Source organism: Nyctereutes procyonoides, unplaced genomic scaffold (assembly GCF_905146905.1).
Source record: "Nyctereutes procyonoides isolate TBG_1078 unplaced genomic scaffold, NYPRO_anot_genome, whole genome shotgun sequence".
NCBI lineage: Eukaryota > Metazoa > Chordata > Mammalia > Carnivora > Canidae > Nyctereutes > Nyctereutes procyonoides.
This window is the reverse complement of record NW_026575140.1, coordinates 18,827,157-18,843,732: the sequence shown is the minus strand read 5'-3', so window position 1 is coordinate 18,843,732 and position 16,576 is coordinate 18,827,157. Positions and strand designations below refer to the sequence as shown.

Genomic DNA, 16,576 nt, shown 5'->3' with positions numbered 1-16,576 from the left:
AAGCGGTTTTCTCCTTGTGGTTGAAACGCCCTAGCCGAGCCAAGAGGCCCCTCCAACTCGTACAGGCTGGCATTCTTTACACTGACAATCCTCTCTGATGATGATCATTATCGCCCGAGAGGCTGATGAGAAAAACGGTGCAGATCAGAGGGTTTTCACCGAGGGGACAGTCATCCACACGCCAATCCTGTGTGGACCTCACGACACTGACACACGGACAGGGCAGTCCTGAGCAGCTGGCAAATCCTGCAAGTCCTCTGATGACTTGGTGGAACCACTTCTTAATCCTGTAAGAAGGAAGCCCTCGGTCCTCCCCGGTCCTCCCCTCCAACAACATGTTTCCATCTCAGTTTCAGTACACTCCTTACCCCACCAGAGAGAGGTGGGGGGACGGCTCTTTGACGAGATGCTGGAGAGGCCACAGCCTCTACTGAGAACCTGTTCCCTGCAGGACACTCAGTGAGCCTCGAAGATAAAATGTCCCATTTTTCTTTTCTTCACTCACATTGGCTAAGGGAACAGAATAAATGAATGTGGGCACTCAAGATAAAAAGCCATAGTCAATGGGCCACTTGGGTGGCTCAAGGGCTGAGCATCTGCCTTTGGCTCTGGGCATGATCCTGGAGTCCCAGGATCGAGTCCGGCATCGGGCTCCCTTTTGGGAAGTCTGCTTCTCCCTCTGCCTCTCTCTCTCTGTGTCTCTCGTGAATAAACAAAATCTTTAAAAAAAAAAAAAAATGAGGGGATCCCTGGGTGGCTCAGCGGTTTAGCGCCTGCCTTTGGCCCAGGGTGCGATCCTGGAGTCCTGGGATCGAGTCCCGCGTCGGGCTCCCGGCATGAAGCCTGCTTCTCCCTCCTCCTGTGTCTCTGCCTCTCTCTCTCTCTATGTCTATCATGAATGAATGAATGAATGAATAAATGAATAAATAAATAAATCTTTTTTTAAAAAAAAAAGGCAAAGTCAATACCTCTCAATAATGGTGGGTGTAGATGCACTCATCGCTTCCTGGTGTAAGATTTTCAAGCCAGAGAGCCACTTATTCGCATCTTCTTTAGAGTCAGCTGGAGAGGTGAACAGGAACAGAGATGCTATTACTCCCTGGGAAGACCTCTGCAGAGAGATCAGGGCCCTGGCTGCCCCAGCCCCACACAGACCATAGGGACAAGAGGAGCCAGTGCTGGATTCCCGTTTTGCACAAGGACATGAAGAAGGCATCTCCTTCACATCACTGTGGTTCTAAGACCTGCATTTTGTGTCTGAGATGAAGCCACATGCCCAAGATGTCCCTTCTATGGCAAGGGTGACAAGTATGACCTCCCCCCCCCAAGAGTTTTAGCTTTTGTCAGTGAATAAGGTGCAGGCCTGGGATAATTCACACCACAATCCTGAGCAATCCTCAGCATCTCCTGTTTCTTCTAGTCAAGGCCAGGGAGAGGGGAGAGAGGTAGTGCCAAGCAGTAGGTGAGAGCTTGGCATCACTGACAGGGTCCCACTGCATCACTTCAGGGCTGTGTGACATTCAGCTGGTTTCTTAACCCCTCTGTGCCTCATTTCCTCATCAGTTAGCAATGCAAACACCTCGCTGAGTTACTAACCATGTCCTAAGGACCAGGTACCTTGTTTATCTGGATGAGAATGTGCCAAGGTTGCTGCTCCTACTCTTCCCAAGGGAATGAGGAGAAAATGAAGCTCAGAAGTGTCAGGACACCTGTCCCAGAGCCCGTAAGTGGGAAGCTGGGATCTGAATCCAGGTCCTGCTCATCTCTCTACTGGACCTTTCTACTGAATTCTAGAGCTCTGTTAAGAAAGACACCAGAGCTGGCATCCTGGACTCTAAGACTTGCTTGGGCTTTCATGGTCTCCCTACCAAGAACAACCGGGCCTCAGCCTGCAGCAGGGCTAGTGGACACAATTCTGAAGGTCATGGGCACAGGCCCCTCTCTCCTGCCCATCTCTGCACCAGCCACACACCATCAATCAGACATCCATTCATTATTCCCACATCCAGCTCGCTATTCCCCTCCTTTAAGCCCTCAACACACATAACACTGTCTCCCCAGATGGGTCTCCCTCTTTCCTCCCAACTCCTACTGATGCCTCAAAACCCCATTTAAAAGTTACCTCCTCTGCAAAGCTTCCCTGACATTGGCCCTCTGTCTTCCTATAGCATGCTGTATTGTGACTAGAGTATCCCTCTTATCACAGCATACTGTGAGCTCTGTAACAGTGGCAGCTAGGACAGCCCCGTGCAGAGTGCATGCTCAAAGGTGCATGACGAGCAAGTACAAAAGCAAATCAACAAGAGCTTTTTGGTCCTAATTTAAATGCCCCTGACACTGCTTAGCCTTCATCATCTCCCCTCCGCTTTGGTTTACTTTTAATGGGATTTATTTTCTCTTTCACCGTTCACAGTTGCACAAATGGTTCTAAGTCAATAAATCCTAAGATGAGACCTGAAGGCAGTGACAAGCTTCTGCTCCTGAGTGAAGTGCCTGAGCTTTTCTGCAGCTCATCTTCTGGCCTCTCAGAGGCCCCTTTGGCTTTTTGGTGGATTCATGGGGACAGCTGGAAATCTCACCTCCGGATCATGTGTCCACGTGAGTGTATGTATGCACGCACATATGTGTGTATGCATGTGGCAAGTGTACTATGTGTTCGTGTGTGCATGCGTGCATCTGTGTATGTGCATGCGCATATGTGTGAGACAGAATATTCCAGGGTAGTTTCTCCAGTTTAGGGGAATAGGCCAGGCTCTGCTGGACAAAAACTATATATAACCTGCCTTCAGTTCTCTGCATGCACCAAGCAGGACCTTAGCATAATGCTTACAACACCCCAATGAGGCAAGCATTACAGTTCTCCCCATTTCACAGCTGAGCAAACTGCAGCTCTCAGAGAGGTTGAGTAGCTTGCCCAAAGGCACACAGCTAGAAAGGGGCAGGGTTAGAATTCAAAACCATGATGCCTCCAAACACACAGAAGGGGGCAGGCAGGTGTGAGCATTCTGCTATTGGAGAATGTCCTAGGAAGGAAGCCAGGCATAGGCAAGGAGAAAAGTGCATGAAGGTGCACTCACCTGCCAGACTGAGTGTGCTCAGAACAAACTGGGTGCCGTACAAGATGGTAAAACAGCACTCTTCCTTCTGGCGGACTGCTTTTGCACGCTCAAAATCCTTAGAGTTCTTCCCTGGGCGGATTTCCTTGATTTCCATGATATCCACTAAAAGACAATTGAGACAGGCTCATCAGAAGCTGGAGTTCACTCCACCTGAGGATAGAGCCACAAGTCCGCACCCCACCCCACAAGCACCGCCCAACTCCTGCACTCCCCAGCCCCTCAGTCCTGTCCACGCCGCAGGTCTACATGCAAATAAGTAAAAAGCTTGCTGTTCAAAGCTACTAAGTACTGGGATGCTGGTATAGCAACAGACAACAGAAACAAGGAAATCTGTCCTCCCTGTAACTCCTGATGCTGTGTGACTCCAGTCCCTTCCTAGCCAAACTGGGCAGGATGGCCACCTGACCCCAGGGAGATGCCTTCCCCCACACAGATGGCCACCTGACCCAAGGGAGACACCTTCCCCCACAGTATGTCTGCCTGACCCAGTGTCTGATGACCCCTCACCCCACAAGATGCCCATGTGACCCAAGAGTGACCCCTCCCCTCATAAGATGGCCACCAGACCTAAGGGCAAGCCCTCCTCCCCAGAGATGGCCACCTGATCCAAGAGTGACCTCCTCCCCCGACAGGATGGCCAAATCACCCAGGAGCAACCAACCCCTCCTCCCCACAGATGGCCACCTGACCCAAGGGAGAGCTCCCTCCCTGCCACAGGATGACCATGGTCCATCACAAATAGACAAGCTCAACCAGTCCCTTCCTCCTCTTTTTTCTGTCAAAAAAAGCACCTTTCCTGGAACAGAGCCATTCCACACGTTTCAGATGAAGCTGATCTGCTTCTCCTCACCACCTATCACACGTCAAAGAGGGGACCCTAGGAATAGCCAAGGGGCCCTACCGTGGAGCACCATGATTGGTCCAGGGACGAGGACATGGCCCGATCTGGGCATACCAGCATCTTCCTGGGACTTATTTTGGCCAGAAATATTAATAAAATTTCTCTTGCTACTGCTGCTGCCTGGCTGATAAAACAGGAGTCTGGGGGCAGCAGGGAGCATGTTCCCCAAATGTAGAAGGAAAAGACTGAGCCCAGGAAAAGACTGAACCCCTAGGTCCAGTCACACTGGAAACCATACCTGTTCTAGAAAATGCAAATTCCATGACATAGCAAATTCTTTTTTTAGCTTTGGTTAGTGTGACCTGAGTTTCTACCCTTGCAACCATAAGAGTTCTGGCACATATATCTCAGTCCTTGCACGGAAGAGAGAAGCAGGAAAGAAAGGTGTCCCTGAAAATGAGAGGAGAGGGAGGGAGCCTGGACCTGGGATGGAGGAATCAGGTGAATGAAGTCATTTAGAGTCAGGGTTGATCAGCAGGAAAGCAGGGTTGATTAGTTTCCACAGGTAGCAACGGGAGTTTGGGTGCAGTGAATGCAATTAGGGGAGAGAGGGGTGGAATGAACGGGAAGCTCTCTTCTTTCTTCCCATGGGTCTTGTTTTGGTTGGACCAAAAACAGTTCGGTGGACAGGAGTCATGAAGAAATGTAAAGAGGCTTTAAATGAGTGGCATCGGTTCTGCACCCTCTGTGTGGTGGTATTTCCACAACCCTATACATGGGAGAAAACTCTGTAGACCTACACACCAAAACAAAACAAAACTCGAGTCCACAGAAAAAAATAGAGAAAACCAAGTCTGCAATTTATTTTATTTTTATATTTTAAATTTTTATTTATTTAAGAAAGAGACATGCATGGGAGCATGATTGGGGGTGGGGAGGGAGGGGGTGCAGAGGGAGAGGGAGAAGCAGACTCCTCACCAAGCAGGGAGCCCAACTTGACTCAGGGCTTGATCCCAGGACCCTGAGATCATGACCTGAGCTGAAGGCAGACGCTTAACCAACTGAGCCACCCAGGTGCCCCTCAGGTCTGTATTTTAATCATACCATACCAGTGTCAGTCCTGAGTTTGGTGACTGGACGTTATCACTGGGGAAAGCCAGATGAACAGGACACAGAAATCCTGTAGGATTTCTGCAACGTTCACGTGAGTCTAAAATTGTTGCAAACCAGTAAGTTTTAAAAACCACTTCTCAACCTATTGTTTTGGGAGGGGGGTGCCTCTAAACCCTGTGGGGGGGTGGGGCACCAGATCCCCACCCTTGACCCAACCCAGAAACCTGGAGTCTTTTCTCTTTTCCCTCACTCCTCAAAAACAAACACCAAAACACAGACCCTTTTTGTGCACTGAAATTTATAGCCTTCTAGGAGGAAATTGGCATTGCCGATTGAACTGTTTTCGCCTCATCTAAGACATGAAAGGTGGTGACATTTGTTCTCCTCAAATGTTACCCACCAACCTTTGCCAGTCAACATGCTCACGCCTTGAAGCAAAAATATATATATATTTTTTTCCTATCAAGTCTAGCAGTGGTTATCTACTGTCCTTGTTGGTAAAATCTTTGAATTGGCCTCCTGTGAGTTTTTCTTATGGTGAAATTATAATAAAAACTTGACACACGTACATGAAGAAAAAATTTCACATGCTGTGACCTTATCCTGAGGCAATTACCAGTTCTACTTTCTAAATTATGCTTGACTCAGTCAACTTCTCTCCATTCCCATGGCCAACGCCATAATCCAAGCCACTGGGATCTCTTGCTTGGCCTAGCGAAGGAGCCAGAAGTTACTCCCAGAGCCATTTTTATGAAACTTAAATACGCTCATGTGGGGAGCCCAGGTGGCTCAGTCAGTTAAACCCAACTCTTGATTTCGGCTCAAGTCATGACCTCAGGGTCGTGAGATCGAGCCCCACACCCAGCTCTGCACGCAACAGGGAGTCTGCTTCCCCTTGCCTCTGCGCCTGCTCCCACTCACATGTGCACGCTCTTCTCTAGATCAGTCTTTAAAAAGTAAATAAATAAATATGTTCACACCTCTCCTGGGCTTCAAACCTTCTGAACACATCTCAGTGCTCCTAGGACTGAGATCCAAGGCCCGGTGTGGACCCCACCAGCCCCATCTGGCCCCACACCCTCCGTGCTCCAGCCACCCAGTGAGGGGTCACCCCGACTACAGGACATCCGCACGTGCTGTGGGCTCTGCTAGGAATGCCCTGGGTCTGGTTACCTCCAAGTTCCCCCTTCCAGTTTCAGCTCAACCACCACTGAACTCAGAAAACCCTCCGGTTCTTGCTATGGTAGCAGCCCCTCTCTCCACAGCCCTGAACAGAGGCAGCACCTGTGGGTGGGACTCCATGGGCTCAGAACCTCTTCCCTAGAAGGTGCTCCCTTCCTCAGGACTGCACCCCGGGCCCTAGCACAGTATCTGGTATACAGTGGAGCCCAATAAATAGCTGTTGAATGGGGAAAGGGGGCAGAGCGCCTGGGACAGGCACTGGAAATGGGACAGTGGGAGGTGGACATGGAGATATGCACACACAAACAAGACACCCAGACAGGGCAAAGAGGGACAGAGACACCAGGCAGGCCCCCCAGACAAGGAGGGAGGGAGACACGAACACGCACACATACCAAGTCAGAGAGGAAGAAGCGTGAGACATGGCAAGAGAACAAAAGAGAAATGGGCACCCTAAGGAGGCAAGAGGTCCTGGGTTCCCCTTCAGCACCAGCAAGGACCCCTGCTTGGGAGCCAGGCCCAGCCTGCAAGAGGGCTGCAGGCACCCACCACATCAGCAGGGCCGATCACCTGCATGACATCATGGGGACCACACTCCCCCTGCCCCAACCTGGGGAAGGACAGGCTCCTTGGTGATGCTCCTGAAAGACCAGGCCTTCTGCACCGGCTTGCCCTGGCTCCTCTGTCATCAGCTGACTGTATTTGTGATCTCACCTGACTGACTTCTCCACCCTCTCTGAAACGATTCATTCTGTTACCTTTATAACCACCCTATACAGCCCCTCCCTTGCACGTTTGTATTTACAGGTTCATGTACCTGGGGATGTGCATCCTCTTCCAAGCCCCAGGCAAACAGGGATCGTGTGTCTGTCCCCCTCACTCACAGCTGAAGCCTCAGTGCCACCTGCACCAGAGCCTGGCTCAGAGCAGGAACTCGGGTACCCATGGAACGAATGAATCAGATTCTTACATGGGAGATGATCCCAGGAACACCAGGAGAGGAGTGGGGACATGAGATAGGGATGGAAAGCTGCTGAGGAGGAGACTGCTAGGTCATCAAGCTGGCCCTCTGTAGGCACCTGGAGATGACCCCACAGGGGTTCTTGGGAGTCCTCGCCCCACCACAGAGCAAGGGAGCTGGGGTATTTTTTTTTTAAGATTTTATTTATTCATTCATGAGACACAGGGAAAGAGGCAGAGACATTGGCAGAGGGAGAAGCAGGCTCCATGCAAGGAGCCTGATCTGGGACTTGATCCCAGGACCCCGGGATCACGACCACTGAGCCACCCAGGCATCCTGGGAGCTGGGGTATTTATCCCCAAACCCTACCTGCTGTTGGTCAAGGGCTGTGTCTGAGGCCTACCTTCCTGGTCCTCAAGCAGAGGGCTGCAGGGTTCACACCAAGCTGTCCTCAATGTACAGAAGTGAATGCTATAGCAATCAGAGTCCAACCCATGGCAGCCTCTGCTACATCAGGTCATCAATCTGGTAGTTTCTATGCTACCCCCATGAGACACAGGGATCAGTATGTTTGAGGGATCAATGACCCAGTAGGTAGTTCAGGCAGTAATAGATGTGGCCAACTCCCAGGCACTGCAGAGGACAGCTTCTCTGGGCTCCCCGCATGGAGACAGGACAAGATGTCACTGCCCCTGTGAGTTCTTTACCACCACCCCCGAGGGCATCCTGGCTCAGCAGGTGGTTCTGGGGTTATAGAGAACATATTCTCATTTAATGTAACAGCTTTATCAAGGTACAGTTCACATGCCATACAGGTCATCCATTTCAAGTGCACAATTCAATAGCATCTAACGTACTCACAGACTTGTGCAAATCACCATCAGAGTCAATTGAAGAACACCTTCATGCCCACAAAGAGTAACCCATACCCTGTAGCTATCACTCCCCATTTCCCTCTTGTCCCTACACCAGCCCTGGCAACCATGAACCTACTTTCATCCGCTAACAGATGTGCCTTTCCTGAACATTTCATATAAAGGGATTTCTACACGAGGTGGTCTCTGGTATGGGGCTTCATTCATTTGGCATAAAGTCTTCAAGGTTCGTCTGTGTCATAGCAAGTGTCAGTACTTCGTGCCTTTCTATGGAGAAGTAATATTCTAGAACAGACAGACCACATTTTCTTCAACTGTTCTTCTGTCGATGGATGTTTTTGGGTTGTTTCCACCTTTTGACTACTGTGAATAGTGCAGCTGTGAACATTTACATACAAGATTCTGTGTGAACACCTGTTTCTCCTAGGAGTGGAAGGCCGTCCTCCTGAGTCCATACTCTCAGGGCTGCGGGCCTAACTGTGAGGTGCCTCCTTCATGCCATGGGGCTGTCCAGCCATCACGGACCAGAGAGGGCACTACTCATAGCCGGAAAGTCAGCTGCAGATGGGCCTGTGGCTCTACCAAGCCCTTCACGACTATTACTACTACTTCCCAGGCCTTCTGAGCAAGGAGGGCCCAGCTCCAGACGAATCAGAGGGATGCCCGCTATGCAGTACCCTCCTGGTTACCAGGAGCCCTAAAAAGGCAGGAAGGAAATCCCTCACCAGCTAGGGTGGTTGTCTCCTTAGTGATCAACAAAGTCTGAGGGGCCCATTGGTCAGTTCTGTTGCCATGTATTTGATCTTGCATCACACCGGGGCACCTTGCTCAGTGATGATCCCACTGCGCATGGGGTGCAGAGCAGAGATGAGGGGTAGGGGGATCAGGCCTCCTGCACGCAACTAGGTCAATCCCAAATCACTTTTCTGACTTGCAGCGGAAATCAAATTCTAGTGCCCGGTTGCAAACTTGCCACCCGAGTCACGTGAAGCATGTGTCTGGTGACCAGTGGATGGACTCTGGAGCCAGCAGGTCTGGGTTTGAATCCCAGCTTCTAACAGATGCTTCCAGCAGGAACTCACTGCTAGCCCTGCTAGTCCTGTGCCTGCCACTCCCCCTAGTTGTGCTCTAATAAATAAAATCTTAAAAAAAAAAAAAAGTAGGGATGCCTAGGTAGCTCAGTGGTTGAACATCTGCCTTTTTAGCTCAGGTCGTGATCCTGGAGTCCTGAGATCGAGTCTCATATCAGGCTCCCAGGAGCAAGTCTACTTCTCCCTCTGCCTATGTCTCTTCCTCTGTGCCTCTCCTGAATAAATAATTTTTTAAAATAATAAAAAAATAAAGTAGTGCCTCATAACTACAACTAATAAAGATGTAGTAACTTCTAAGTACTTGTTAGCTATTATTTTTTAAATTATTAATGCAACTGAGTAAAGCTAGACTTATATAAGGTACAGGAAAAAACACAGTCTTTTTTTTTTTAAATTTTATTTATTCATGAAAGCCACAGAGAGAAAGAGGCAGAGACACAAGCAGAGGGAGAAGCAGGCTCCATGCAGGGAGCCCAATACAGGACTCAATTCAGGGTCTCCAGGATCATGCCCTGGGCCAAAGGCAGGCACTCAACCACTGAGCCACCCAGGCGTCTCAGGAAAACACACCGTCTTAATTTACTTGTGGAAAGAGAAGAGAGAGGGTTGCCTGGGTGGCTCAGTGACTGAGCGCCTGCCTTCGGCCTAGGGCGTGCTCCTGGAGTCCCTGGATCAACTCCCATGTCAGGCTCCCTGCATGGAGCCAGCTTCTCTCTCTGCCTGTGTCTCTGCCTCTCTGTGTCTTTCACTAATAAATAATATATATATATATATATATATATATATATATATATATATATATATAAAAGAAATTGAAAAGAGAGATCCATCTGTACTGATGTGGGAAAAAAAAATCCGCAACAGTTTATGTAAATAGGGTACTGGAGGCATGTGCCTGTGTCTGTACATCTGCACATGTCTGTCTGCATGTACATTCATACATGTGTATGTACATATTGTGCACAGGTGTCTATCATCACTCAAATTCTCACTAAATACCACTCTAACTTGCAAATATTTTTTACACAAAACATACTACCCAGATTATACCTGCTGTAGGATGTTCGTGCACAGGCACCAATGAAAATATTGGTGTGTATCAGCCTACAACAGAAGATGACCGAGTCTAGCACTCCCAATGCTGAAAATCAACACGCATCAAACCTAGTGTCCTGTCCACCCTAGTAAGTCCTGCTCAAGTCCTAGCATTTACTTCTCGCAAGCCAACTACCAGAGTCCAATTTAGAGGACACCTCAGGTATTTTCAACAGATTAGTTCACTGTCATCAAGTTGCAAAGTAGAGGAAAAAAATCAAAATTCACAACCAACACCATATAGTTAGTACCCTACATACTCTTTGCAAACATGCCCAGGAACAAGTTCATTAAGTATCAAATAATTGGGACACCTGGGTGGCTCAGCAGTTAAACGTCTGCCTTCGACTCAGGGCATGATCCTGGAGTCCTGGGATCAAGTCCCACATTGGGCTCCCTGCAGGGAGCCTGCTCCTCCCTCTGCCTATGTCTCTGCCTCTCTGTGTCTCTCATGAATAAATAAAATCTTAAAAAGTAAAATAATTAAGGTATATCTGATGGGTTGGTTTCCAGGTGTTTAAGGGTATTAAGCAATACTGGGGATGGGTTGTGGTTTTTTTTTTTTTTTTCAATCAGTTGGTAATGCATCACCATTTATATCCATGTAATAGGAAATAACAGACAGCTATCCAAAAAAAAAAAATGCTCTCCCTCATGTTTCCAGGAATGTATTAGACTCAGCTAAGGAGGAATACCTCTATCTGTACACGTAGAAGTCTGCCAATTTGCTGACAATGAGGGTTCCTGGTAGGGAGGATGACAAGCAAATGGTAGGCTTGATCTGCTTGGGTTGAAATTTTTGCCAAAGGCACAGAGTCATTAAGATGACCGACTTTATTTTCAAAGTAGGCTCTGGTGGCCAGAGCTCGGGCCATGTGCGCTCCTGTGGTGGGGCTCAGCAGCCGTGTTTCCTGCTTGAAGAAGTGAGATAACACAGCCACAGAAGTGAGGCCTCATCTCTGCACAAACTTAGCTTCCCAGTATCACCTCGGGCCTTCCCCAGGTCCGGCCACCCTCCCACGGCCTTCCCCACTCATCACCTGCAGACACACACTTGGGGTTTCCAGCCTCCTCCCACTCTCCCACCTGACACCACCACCCCCTTTGCTGGCTGTCCCCATGACCCCATTCTTCAAACCCTGCTTCCTTTCTGGGCCACTCTCAAGCTGCCGCCCATTCCTGGAACATCCTCCTGCTCACACCAGGCACGTGCCCCTTCCCTGATTCCCACACTTGCCCTCGAGTGGTACTATCTGCCGACAGACTTAAAGCATCTTCAGGGGAGCACCTGGGTGGTTCAGTGATTGAGCGTCTGCCTTCGGCTCAGGTCATGATCCCAGGATCCTAGGATCAAGTCCCACATAGGGCTCCCCACAGGGAGCCTGCTTCTCCCTCTGCCTATGTCTCTGCCTGTGTGTGTGTGTGTGTCTCATGAATAAATAAAATCTTGTTTAAAAAAAAAAAAGCATCTTCAGGGAAGCTCCAGCCATATTTTAAGAGGAAAGGAGACCACGGGAGCTTGACACCTTTCCACACATATCCCCACTCTCTTGTCTACCCATCAGCCATTCCATCAGCCAGGCTCAGTGGCTAAGCATCGCACCGAGGATGTGCTGGGCGGAAGCACACAGACACACTCCCCACCCTCAGAAGCCTGGGCAGGACAGACCCCCTCCACACCAGCACGTGAACATGTAAGCCTCCAACCACACCAAACACCTCAGAGAGGAACCAGGTCTACACTGGGGCTTCTCCCCAGCAAGGGGAAGGAAGGCTGCTCTGAGGGTGTGCAACTTGGTGGAGTCCTGAGGGCTGGAGGTAACCCAGTGGTGGGGAGTCGGCAGTGGAGAAAGCCCTGCAGGAAGTCCCGGGGCTTGGACAAGTCACCCCAAAGGCACCTGGATGTTTGGGCAAACCCTGTCCCTTCTCTGTCCTTTCCTCACCTGTGCCAACCATGAGTGCACTACCTCCTTCACCGAGCTGCTCTGCCAATAACATGAAATTACACTAAATAGGAACCCCGTGGCCCCCAGGAGGTCTCAGTCAAGGTTAATTTCGCTGCTGGGATGCACGTTCTCATACCACCTTCCAACAACACCTTCCCCAATGCTGGGTTTCACTTTGTCTCAGGGTATCAGGTCTCAGTGAAAGACTCTGCTTTAAAAACCAAGAGTGTTGGTTGTTGCACATATGTGACAGCATCTAACCTGATCAACAGATGAACAAGTGAGATGCACTGCAGAACAATTTTAACAGGGTCAACATGGAAGAGCTGAAAGCGCCCAACTTTGGAAGAATCTAGCAGACATGCGCTTAAAGTCCATCTTGGGATGGATTTCTTTATTCTGCCTTAGTCTCTATTTTCTCATCTGTAAAATGGGAATGAAGATCCATCATCCCATTGACATATACACCTGAAAGAACTTGGTAAAACGTAAACTGTTTTCATGGGCTTTAGATATTAAAGTCCTTTGAAAACCTAAGGACTGGGGGCAAGGGTGAGGGAGACTGCCCTTATCTTCTTTAAAAAAAAAAAAAAAAGAGAAAAGAAAAGAAAAAGAAAAACAATTGGGGACACCTTGGTGGCTCAGTGGTTGAGCATCAGCCTTCAACTCAGGGCGTGATCCGGGGTCCTGGGATCAAGTCCCGCTTTGGGTTTCCCACAGGGAGCCTGCTTCTCCCTATGCCTCTCATGATTAAATATATAAAATATTTTTTAAAAAATTAAGAAAGAAGCAATCGTAGAGACTGTGATGATCTCTAGTGGGGAATATCCCAGGCTTGTGTTTCCACAGGAGCTCTGTTACTGCTGGGCTTTGTATTCATACATAAGTGCTGAATGAACTGTTTTACAGATGTTTCAGAGTTTTCAGTGATACTGGAGGCACTGGCTGAGCTCCTCTTCCCTCCAGGAACCTGTCTCCCCAGGGGAGACAGGAGTCCCGCAGGAGGAACTAGACATGCCCAGCTCAGCCTCCATGTCCAGTTCTGGTCTGACCTGTCCCCCAGGAACCACATCCCTTGCCCTGCTCCCTGGCACTGTCCACCAGTGCCAGAGACAGAGTGAGCAGGTCAGGGGCCAGAGACCATTCCAAGCCAGACTCCCCAGGAGGTGCACACAGAGCAGGCCTCCTTGTCACTGTGTATTAGTTATCTGGGCTTCTCAGTTGTTTCCAAGTTCACAAGAAGATGAGAAAGAGAGGGGGCTTTATGAACCAGCCAGCTAAAATCCCAAACACCGAACATCACAAAATTCTTCAAATATTCACTGTTCTAGGATTACTTGAATTTGAGTTTTCTCCCTTCTACTGGAAACTCAGTGGGAATAATCCCAACATGGGATCCTGCGGAAGGAACTTAAATCCACATAATATCCACATTTGTTATGTCTTAAAATCCACATTTTGTTATGTCTTAATTGTGACATATTTTAATATGAATTGGGAAAAAATACACATCTGGCACCTCTAATCTTTAGGATCAAAGTTCCTTCTATATGAATTTAAGTCAAAAAAGAATGAGTCCATTTCAAAATATGTATTAGTTATAGAACAGGTGAAATGCACCTAGAACAAAAATTGCTAAGACCTTCTGGAACAGCTCACCATCTTATACACAGCCTGTTGGAAGTTTTCATCGGCTCTGCTTTAAACCAGTACTGTTTATCAAAATTACACAGAAGGCCTTTACTGGACCAAGACTATATATAGATCCCGCTCCACCACACCCACACTGGACCAGTTTTTGATTTGGGTGTGGGATTTGGTGTTTTTTTTTGTTGTTGTTTTTGTTTTTGTTTTTGAGCTATACATGCCTCTGACATTATTCCTCAAATGTTATTTGATCATCAAATCTATGAAGTTTGCCACACCTGCATAGTAGTGCTGGCTCTGTCCAATATCTGTCTTCAAATCAACTCATCTTTTTTTCAACTGAATATATACCTATATTTTAGGAGTTTGTCTTTGGGTAAAAAGAAACCCAGTTCCAGGGATCCCTGGGTGGCGCAGCGGTTTAGCGCCTGCCTTTGGCCCAGGGCGCGATCCTGGAGACCCAGGATCGAATCCCACGTCAGGCTCCTGGTGCATGGAGCCTGCTTCTCCCTCTGCCTATGTCTCTGCCTCTCTCTCTCATTCTGTGTGACTATCATAAATAAATAAAAATTAAAAAAAAAAAAAGAAACCCAGTTCCACCCACCATATATAACAGGCACTGGACAACACAAAGGCAGTGGAAATAGGACATTATTAAATTCTGCCTTGAAACAGCACATGCCACAGACCACTCCCCCCCACCCCCCACACACACCGTGGTTCTGGGTTATAAGAGATGAAAATTAAAGATTTGAGGGAAAAAAAAAAAAGATTCGAGGGAATGAGGCCAAGTGAGCTAAGCAGGACTCACGGATGGAGACAAGTCTGAGGGTGGGGACCTCCTGGGGGCAATAGGTGTGGGGAGTGGTCTAGATCTGACCTGGGTTGGGGGAAGGGAGGTTGTGGTCACAGGTGTCCTCCCGTATAAATTGGATCTTACACTCACTGTGCATTTTACCATACGGATACCTTACTTGGGGAGGTGGGTGTGGTCATTAAGAGGGATCCTTGTCAGGATGGAACCACCCAGGGTCTTGAGCGTGGTGGCAAATACAAGAACACACATATGTGATAAAAATGCATCGAACTTAACATGCCCACACACGCGCGTGCATGCGCACACACGCAGTGCAAGTAAAACTGGGGAAACGTGGATGAGACGGAGGGTGGGCTGAATCAGTGTTCGTACCTTGGCTGTGTTGGCACACTACCGTTTTGCAAGATGGTTCCACTGGCACCAACAGGGTAGTGTCTACATGAGATCTGTGTTATTTCTTACAACTTTATGTGAATCTACCCATCTCAATAAATTTTTCAATTAAAAAATAGAGTATCCAGGGCAGCCCAGGTGGCCCAGCAGTTTAGCGCCGCCTGCAGCCCAGGGTGTGATCCTGGAGTCCCGGGATCGAGTCCCATGTCAGGCTCCCTGCAGGGAGCCTGCTTCTCCCTCTGCCTGTGTCTCTGCCTCACTCTCTCTCTGGGTCTCTCATGAATAAATTTTAAAAGTCTTTAAAAATAAATAAATAAATAAATAAATAATAAAAATTTAAGAATGCTAATATCAAACAGATATTTTCCTTGACACACTCAGAGACCAAAAGGGACCGAGGGAACCACCTTCCCACTGGTGATTCCTGTTTCCTGGTCCCGGTCTGAAAATCATGGCACCCAAGGCTTAGTCTCCCCAGGGAGGACACTGTAGGGAGATTTCCTGACCCCATCCCCTTGGGCTGCCTCTCCATCCCAGGAACTGAGTCCATGCGTGCCTTGTGCCAGGATCCAGACTATTTCCAGGCAGGCCAGAAATAGATGCTTATGCAGCCCTGTGATAAGCCAGTTGAAACCCAGAGGAAGTGGCCTACAGTGGGGCTGGAGCCAGGCCTGGCTCGGGGGCCCATGCATTCACGGGCAACAATGTCGCTGGCCAAGAACACGGTTCCTGGGGACGTCCACCAGGAGTCTGGCATGGCCCCCCAGGGGACAGCCAACGCGGACCCCTCTCAGCAGCAACCACTCATTACAACACACATGGCCCTAACCTCAGCCCAACGAGCAGCCCTGCACATAAACACATTGCTCTTCCCATCAGATGCTTTGTCCTTGCTTTTTATAGGAAAAGAAAGGTTCTGAGAACACAGGCGATTCGGTTCAACTCCAAGAAAATTCCACAAGTTGATTGATGTTGAATCCTCCCGTGGAAAATGCTGGTCCTCATCTTCCTACCCACCTCTTGGCTTCGGAGGAAACCAGAGAAGAAAAAAACGGAGGGGAGGGGAGGGGAGGGGAGGGGAGGGGAGGGAAGGGAAGGGAAGGGAAGGGAAGGGAAGGGAAGGGAAGGGAAGGGAAGGGAAGGGAAGGGAAGAGAAGGGACATTTACAGAAACATCTAGTAGAGCCAAACAGTATTCCAGGGATTCAGACACATGGGTGCTCACGTAGGGCTAAGATCGCCCTCCACATTCCAAAGAGGAGGACACGGAGGCAGAGATGCAGTGACTTTCTAAGGCTACACTAGTCGAGTGAGGATTTCAACCCCAGGAGTCTTAGCTCCCAAGCCTGTCCTCTTAACCATAACAAAGAGGAGGAAGAGTTCTTTTCCAGGGCAGACCTCCTTCACCCCCGAGCTCATTACCCTGCCCAGCTGGGTTCTGCTGGATTCTGGCTCTCAGGAGCATCTTTGCAAGGATCCCAGGGCCAAAACCCTTAC

At 48.9% G+C, this 16,576-nt stretch overlaps 1 protein-coding gene across 1 annotated transcript in view; it reads right to left on the bottom strand.

Moving 5' to 3' along the window:
• PLCG2 (phospholipase C gamma 2) overlaps positions 1-16,576 on the bottom strand; it is a 151,646-nt gene that overhangs the window by 92,336 nt on the left and 42,734 nt on the right. Inside the window, exons 3-4 of the mRNA XM_055306868.1 lie at positions 3,078-3,221; positions 969-1,062 (exon numbers count right to left, since the gene is read on the bottom strand). Of these exons, the coding sequence (XP_055162843.1) occupies positions 969-1,062; positions 3,078-3,221 (238 nt within the window). The remainder of the gene's footprint in view (positions 1-968; positions 1,063-3,077; positions 3,222-16,576) is intronic.